The sequence below is a fragment of the Gossypium arboreum genome, chromosome 11 (genome assembly GCF_025698485.1).
Source record: "Gossypium arboreum isolate Shixiya-1 chromosome 11, ASM2569848v2, whole genome shotgun sequence".
NCBI lineage: Eukaryota > Viridiplantae > Streptophyta > Magnoliopsida > Malvales > Malvaceae > Gossypium > Gossypium arboreum.
This window is the reverse complement of record NC_069080.1, coordinates 24600936-24609800: the sequence shown is the minus strand read 5'-3', so window position 1 is coordinate 24609800 and position 8865 is coordinate 24600936. Positions and strand designations below refer to the sequence as shown.

Sequence of the window (8865 nt, the reverse complement as noted above, 5' to 3'; positions counted from 1 at the left end):
ATATACGAAATACTCGTTTCTTTATATATATAAGAATCGACCCAAGTGCTGAAAATGAGAGGAGCAACTTAAAGAATTGATTTGGCATAGAAATGGTATTAATTTGTAATTCCATAATCACTGATTCTTTCAGTATCTTTCCGGTCTCATTCAAAGGTGGTCGTTTCTTAGCATCACTGCCATTGATGAGATTGCTGTAAATAATGGATTCTTGGCAAACCACACCTGTCCAATGCCAGCAAGCAAATTAAGGCTATTAGGTCTTTCAATAGATTTGGAATAAGATTTTTGTTCACTACCATAGAAAAAATATATGACATGGATAGATTTAGTTGGTTAAGCTCATAGATGATGTGGTAAAAAAAAGGTGTATAAATAATGTCTCCAATCAAAAGGACTAAGAAGACTCATCACAGCCGGTCCTCGTCTTCCAGGGTTTGCCCTACCAATTTTATGCAGCAAATGCAAGTCCTTAGATAGTAGATACACTATGAATTAACACAGTACATAGATGAGAAATGAATGCAGCTCTTTCTTGGTAATTGTTAAAGCAAGGAAAAAGGAAAAGATGGCTACGAGTAGCAATGGGAAGCATATAAAAAATTCCCCCGATCTTAACGTCCACCGCTCCACCACTAATAGTAGTAAAGCCAAATGTAAAATCCCCCTAAATTTTAAACCCATTACATATAGTCACCACAATTTCGAGCTACTATCTCAGGTCTAAAATGTTCTAATCCTCCATTTTTTTTTCTAGGAATTCTAGAAATTGCCTTTCCTTTTCTTTCTAGTCATGTTTTCCCAACTTAGCAACCTGTAAGATAAATCATATTCCATCATGCCAAGGCAAAAACTGATGTCTTTCAAATCACCCTCAGCTCCCGGAAAGTTTAGCAAGCATAAGCTCTCCAATGCACAATTAGTTTATTATTAGTTACTCGCTGCAACACTTTGAGCACTCACAGCTGTTCCCTCACTGCTGAATACCTGTGACCGATTATTGAACTCCCCAGATGATGATCTATCTGATAGTCCAGCACAAGCATCTTCTTGGTTCCTTGAACCACTCACGTCAGCAGTTCTCTGATCCAATGAAATATCCTGAACACGGGCAACCAGCATATCCTGACCAGACATGGCAGGGAACTTAACAGAAGGTGGCAGGATCCATTTCATCCAATCAATCCGCTTCCTTACTTTTTCACCCTAAAATGTAAATTCATAAGTGAGTAAAGAAAAAGAAACAGTATCATGTGGAGCTCAGTTCTAACAGAACATCAAGTTGTAATCTGTATGCACATATGTGCATGTCTTGAAGACGGATTAGAGAAGCACATATTAAGGGGAAACATTTCATTATTGACCAAGCAGTGAGGAACATACAACCCAGGACTTCAATCTAGAAGATACCTGCACTTCCACAACTGTTGAACTTCGCAGAGCATCCCGTATAAGCTGAATATTATCTGTCAAAAGTGAAACCTGAAAAGAAGAAGCCATAGAAAATGTTGCTTTTGCAGAGAGTCCTAAAATAAGCTCACCTTCTAACAGTAGGCATAGCAATAGCATCAGCATACATTTCACAAGAAAGAGATGTAAATTTTAGAAACCAAACACAAAAGCTAGACTTCCAGAGGAAGAGTATATCACTTCTACCTATAGGACTATCATTGCTCACTACCTTACCTGGCAAAAGGTTTAAACATTATATGATCAAATCCTAAAATATTTAATTTAAGAGAAAATTTCACAGAATAATCAAGTGAGTAAATTTACACCAAAAAAGAGTAAAACTTCAACTGGTAAAAGAAGAATATCATCTATCTGACACAGGCAAATTCTGCTCAATTAAAAACGTTAAGTTTATGATCATGTAAAGAATATACAATTTTTAATATTTAAAAATTATAAAACTTAAAAAAAAAAAAAGCAAAGTCGTTACCCGTTGTGGTTGATCCAGCTCTCCATGAATTAAAAAAAAAAAACCATTGGTAGAATTAGTTGGAGCAAAAGCAAATGGAAGGACTACAAGATCCAATGTACCTCAATACAAGTAATGTAGACAGGTGCCTATGCACTAAATATCTCTAAAAATAGAGATTACTTTGAATAGTATCTAAAGGGTGGGCATGAATGCGTATAAGTGGGAAATGTCCATTTATAGCAAGACATGTATGAATTTGTAGACCGTATGAGCATGTGTTAACTGAATGCTAATGTAATGTATACATATACAAACAAGAAGAGAGTATAAGAAATTGTGATTTCTTCATCATTGATGCATATAGATAGTCAATGATAGACACCTAACATGCGACATTACCTTTACCTAACAGGATATCACAATCAGAAAATGAAACCAGCTCCAAAGCCTCTAGAAGCTTACCTTTCTAAAGCCAGCTATTAATTTAATAGGAACCCATCCCTGGTCATCCATGTTCTGCCGCAAGTAAGTGTCCTTGATAAGATTTTCATCACTACCATAAAGATACAGGCAGTTAGCCTCTTATCTGACATAAATACCAAGATGTTGCCATAGAATTAACCAAGCTGGCCTAAGTCAACATGCAAAAAAAAGCATAACCTGAAGTAATAATCAATCTGATTCACTATGTTAGCATGCAACTGGCGGTCTGGAGGCTCTGGAGCAGGGAAAAGCACTGGGGGCATTGGAGCAACAAATGGCACACCTCTAAGTGATTCTGGAGGAGGAGCAGGTATGAAATAAAATTGAGATGCCAATTCTGCAAGAAGATAGAGAAATAGGGAAAACTTAGAATTCCTCCCTTCCTCAACCAGAAAAAGCAAAAACAATTAGAAAAATATAGCTTACCAGGATATCCTACAGGAGTGCCAAATGGCCGTACAGGTGGAGGAGCAATAAATGGTGCAGCATTAGGAGGTGGAGCTGGTGGCTGATGCCTCATTAACCTGGGAACAACTCTTGGTTGCATATGAGCATCCCTGCTATTAAAGTTTCGACCATTCCAGTCTTGATTTCCTAGGGCTGGATTGCGCCTACCTCCATAATTCTGATGGTGAGAGCCATCTCCTCGAGGACGCTGCCCAGCATTACGATGTCTGAATGAATTCCTTGGGTGATCATTACCAGCCAGTGACACAAATCCACTTCTCTGTATCCTAGAAGATGGGCCATTCACAGGTGCTTCAACTAGAGGACCTTCAGGTGGTGGCTGCAGGAGTCCACCACTAGATGCTGAGTTATTACTATTGCGCTTCATTGACCTCTGGCGTGCAGGCATTGCATGGTTTGGTGTTGAATTTAAATTCAATTTTTCAACGTTCTTGGCTTGTTTCTGTGAAGATGATAACACTGATGTGCTTCCACTCCCCTACAGGTTATGGGACGTAGCAAAACCATCAAGACTAAGGCTCCATTTGGGTTTAACTACAGCTGCGGTACAGTGCATTTGGAGTGCTGTTTTCTCCAAATGCACCATTGTTACCCGTTTGGCAAACACCAGTGCAGTGGAAAGTTAATCACAAATCTCACTGCACTCTTAGTGACTGGAGCATTATGGGTCCAGCGAACACTGATGAAAATTGGACAAGAGTGTGCTTGTCTTTTACATTTTTTCTTTTGTCCTTGCACTTTTAGGATTTATGTATTGTAGTAGATAAATATATATTACACTATTATCATATGACATAATTTATTGTTATTTCTGTTAAAAATAATACAATGAATATTATAAGTATTATTTCTTCAAATGTTAAGTGTTTTGTTCTATTTTTAAATTTTAACACATAAATTATAATTCTTATTTTAATGTAAAACAATGTATAAATATTTTGATAGAACAAAATTTTTAAAATAAATATGAATACATAAAATAATTTATAGATATTTATAATTTCATACTAGTAATAGTCATTTCCATTTTCATTTTCATTCCCATTTCATCGCTAGCACTGCATTTGGATCCAAACACATATGCCACCATTAATTTAAATCTCACTGCTACAGTAACTAATCTCACCATCATTGTTGTTTTCCTGATCTAATTGGAGCTAATCTCATTGCCAACCCAAATTGACCCTAAGTAGCCTCAAAGTCCAAACAAATCCAATTTACATGATATAGATCTTTGAATAAGTAAAGATCTATCATTCAGATTCCTTCAAATGATAAATAAATTCATGCATAAAATCTATTATTCAGATTCCTTTAAATAAGACAAAATTCAAGTAAACCCTAAAGTTAGATTAAGGGTTTAAGATACTTACCATTTTTCATCCAAATAAGACTCTCTGTAGTTAATTTCTTGCTTACCAAACAGATAACTAAACAAGTTGGAAAACTAATTTCACTTACATTCAGTTCATTTGAAACATTTATTTTCAGCTACTTAAAAGTTGGTAACAGAACATTCGAAATGATAACGATTAAATTGAATTTAATAAAGAAGGCCTTAAAATTTTAGAAACAAACCTGGGAAAAGGGGACAACAGAAGGAGATCCATCCGGTAAAGCTCTGGATGAATCTGAAGAGGGTTTCGAAGAAACCCTAGCGGACTTAGACAAAGCAGGCCACGCGTCGGCCTCTATAACGGGACCAAACTCGGTAGCGCCGTCGGAAGGCTTGTTCCAAGCTGGCCTCTTACCGGCATTGCCATTGGGCCCAGCACTCACGTTGTCTACGCCTTCGCCTTCGACCGCCGTGGTAACAGGTGGTTCAATCACAGCCGTCGATGACGAAGAAGATGAGGAAGGCGATAAAGGAACACCAGCGAGCGGTTCCGATTCTCCAAGGACGATTTGGGACCAGGAGGCAGAAATAGGCCTCGTGGCAGGATGTGATTGGTCAGGGCAACCGGGAGAGTGATTAACTGCTGTCAGCACAGCGGAGGTACTGAAATTAGCCATATTAATATTTGCGCCCATATAAAACCCCAATTACTTTTAATTTTCTAAGGGGAAAAGTTCATCGACGGAGAAAAACACTTGAAAACAGAGAAGAAAATGTTGATTAGTAAATAAAATTTAAAAAAATAATGGGACGAGAAAGATGGAAAGTGAGTTCAATTCAATGCTCTGGTTATGAAAATTTTGGGATTTTTCAGGAAAAAAAATGTAGGGATTTAATCGAAGAAAAACGAATGCTACAATAATAATAGTTTAAAAAATAGAAAAAGGGGAAGAAGAGGAACGGAGGCTCTGTAGGACTGTAACCTCGTCTACTCTCTCTCTCTAACAGTTTTGCTTTCCTTATTTCACGTTTTCAGTATTCTTTGAAATTTAGCTTAGTAAATACGTAAGTTAGAATCCAATAAAAATATTCCACGTAACCATGTTAACGGGGTCATAAACCATCGAATAGCTGAAATATATTATATTTTTTACAAAAATAAATTATGTTTTTTTAAATATTTTAATATAAAATTAATTCGCCGAATTTGAAAAATTTGTTAGATTTTAAAAATATTTAGAATTTTTAGCTGATTTTTGAAATATTTAAGAAAATAGATCAAATTTAGAGATAATATGGAGTGAAAACACATTCTATAAGATGGTTTTTAACTTTTAACACACCTCTTTCAGTCAGATAATTAAATATTAATAGTTTTATCTTCAAATCACAAGTTTGATTTCTCTTCTACTTCAATTTGTATTTTTATTTAATTTGTTTGAAGCTTTACTTTTATTTTAAATTACTATTTTTAATATATTAACTCTTTTGGTTAGATGATTAATTAATAGTGATTTTATCATTGAGTTCAAGTTTCGATTCCTTTTTTAAATACATTTGTATTTTTTATTTTATATTGTTTTAAGCTTTTTATTTTTAACTGTTTTTAATTAATAAATATATTGTTTTCAAATTATTTATTTTTAATTTATCTTTTAATTAATACTCTTTTACTTAAACATAAAATAAGTATTGCAAATTATATAATAAAAATATATTTTGATAAAATTAATATTTATCATTATATTAAATATATTTTATTTTGTAAAAACATCAACTAATATTTTTTTATATTTTTCTTTATATATAATATTTATATGTGAAATATTTACTTTCTCCACCTATATTATGAGTATGGTGATTTCTAATATTATAAAATTAAATAATTATTTCAAATATCATTATTATTTTTATATGTAAAATATTTCAAATATCATTGTTTTTTCATCCACATTATAGATATGATATTTCAAATATTTTTATAAGTGAAATATTTCAAATAGTTATTTCAAATACACATACAAAAATATATAATACTGAAATTTACAACACTCGTGATATGAATTGAAAATAAATATTACACATATAAAAATTATATTTACTAAAACTGAATATTTATAATAAATATTTTATTTTATAAATAAAAATTTATTAATTAAAAATTAAAAATTTAAAATAATATATTTATTAATTAAACAAAAATATAAATATGCTTAGAAGAGGAAATTAAACCTAGGATTCAATGATAAAATCATTATTAGTTAACCATCTAACCAAATGGGTTAATCGTTAAAAATAGTAACTAAAAATAAAAGTAAAGTTTGAAACAACATGAAATAAAAATATAAATATGTGTAGGAGAGAAATCGGACCTGGGACTCAAAAATAAAATCACTATCATTTAATTATCTGACCAAAGGAGCTGATATATCAAAAAGTCAGAGAGTGTACCCTATAAAAAAGTTTTCCCTAAATATCCCAAAAATTGACCCAAAACCTTAAAAATTTTCAAAATAAACATTTTTTTCAAATTAAAAAAAAATCAATTACTTAAAATTATGACACGAAAAATTTATAAGAATATGTTGGAGAAAAAATTTGAGAAACTAGGTTGTTTTTCTAAAAATTTATTGATCTACACTGTTTTTGGAAAGAGAAAGGAAAACGCACCTTGTAGGACGTGTTTTCAGGAGAGAAAATAAAAATGCATACTACAAAGTGCATTTTCATTGATGTGGCAATGAAAATGCGCCTTGTAAGACGTGTTTTCACTTAGCTAATTCTTTTCCTTACGGTTGGAAATTAGAAGTTTGTAGATTTGTTTTTGTTTGTGTACATGGTTATAGTTTTAAGGAATGTTTGAATTTACGATGATGTCGTGGAGTTGGGTGACCTACAAATTTCATCTGCCATTTGGGTATAGAGCCATCCCCTGGGAAACCAGATCACGGTTCAACTCAAGGTCCCAGTTGGCGGTGATTATATGGTCTAAAGTTGAAGTGTAACTTAGTCTTGAAGTTTACAAAGGTTATGTTGTCAAAGAATGAAGCATAACCTGGGCCCCAATTGACAATGGTTAAGCAGACACGACAACCAGTTTTTCCTCGTCAGAGGAAGATGCTTTATAAAACCCAAACAGGCGTACGAAGAAGAAAACTGCAGTGGCCTTTTAGTATAATCAAGTATTTCATTTTATCCATGTCCACCAAAGGTGGTGGCCCCGTTATTATAACATGTGACATAATTGGGGTGTAATATGTTTTACTAACAGAGTCATTGCTTTTGGTGGATATGAACAACATGAATTACTTGATTATATTGGAAGGCCCCTGGGTTTTTCTTCCTCACACTTTTTTATGAGTTTTATAAAGCATGCTCCTATAACGAGGAGAAACTGGTTGTCTTGTCCGCATAACCATCTTCAACTAGGGCCTCAATTATGCTTTATCCTTTGACAACATAACCTTTATAACCTTGAAGCCCTAGTTACACTTTAATCTGAGATGGTATAATCACCGCCAACTTGACCCTCGAGTTGCAACCTGAAAATACGATGAAAATAAAATAAAAGTAAAATCCATATAGAACTAGACTTCTTTTATTTTATTTTAGAATAAGGTTTTTAAACCTTATTAAACTCCATCTATTTTATATTGATTAGGATAAGGTGTTTCAATCCTACTAGAATATGGCTTTGCAAGCCTATAAATAGACATAGTCTATTCCTCTTGTATTTGAGTAAAAATTTTTCGACATAGTAAATTTTCTTCTCCTCTGCTGTGGTTTTTTTCCGAAAGGGTTTCACGTAAAATTTATGTGTTCTTTATTTTTATTTATTTTATTCTATTTTATTTTTTCACAAATTGGTATCGAGCTTAGGGTTATTCATCTCGATCACGGTAATGGCGTCTTTGAAGTATGAAATTCATTGTTGGATCGCAACACCGATTTGCGTTGTGGCAAATTAAGATGCAAGCGCTTCTTGCACGATGGATCTAGAGGATGCCCTGCTAGGATAGATAAGATGCCTTCGACATTAACAGATGAAGAGAAGAAGCGTAAGGATCGAAAGGCATTAACACAATTACATCTGCATTTGTCCAACGAAATTTTGCGAGGATGTGATGAAAGAGAAAACCGCCATTGCATTATGGAAGAGGCTAGAACAAATATGTATGTCGAAAACTCTAACAAGCAAGTTGCATATGAAGCGGCGTCTTTATGCTCATCGTTTGGAGGAAGGTGCGTCAGACACGAACACTTAACAAAGTGTTTAAAGAAATTCTCTCAAACTTGGAGGCCATGGAGGTTCAAGATGATAAGGAAGATCTAGGGTTGATTCTACTTTGTTCGTTGCCCGTCTTATTCAACCTTTAGAGACACGATTTTATATAGCCGCGAGTCTCTCACAGTTGATGAGGTTTATGATTCTTTAACCTCGTATGATAAGATGAAGCATCTTGTGGTTAAACCCAACTCTCGGGAGAGGGTCTCATTGTTCGTGGGAGACAAGACCGAATGTTGATGATGATCGTGGTAGAACACGAGAACGGAATCCTCGTGGTAAATCTAAGGGTAGATCGAAATCTTCAAACAGAGGTAAAACTTGCAACTTCGCAAGAAGAAAGGGCACATTAAATCTGAGTGCTATAAG

The 8865-nt window shown here is 33.9% G+C and overlaps 1 protein-coding gene across 1 annotated transcript; it reads right to left on the bottom strand.

The window, feature by feature from the left end:
* Positions 1 to 327: 327 nt before the first annotated feature.
* On the bottom strand, positions 328 to 5267 carry LOC108474225 (la-related protein 1C). The gene is made up of 6 exons (XM_017776160.2): positions 4454 to 5267; positions 2834 to 3353; positions 2585 to 2744; positions 2387 to 2477; positions 1411 to 1482; positions 328 to 1206 (listed from the first exon to the last, which is right to left on the bottom strand). Exons 1-6 carry the CDS (start codon positions 4904 to 4906, stop codon positions 931 to 933), a joined length of 1572 nt encoding a protein of 523 aa, XP_017631649.1. The 5' UTR covers positions 4907 to 5267; the 3' UTR covers positions 328 to 930.
* Positions 5268 to 8865: the final 3598 nt, after the last annotated feature.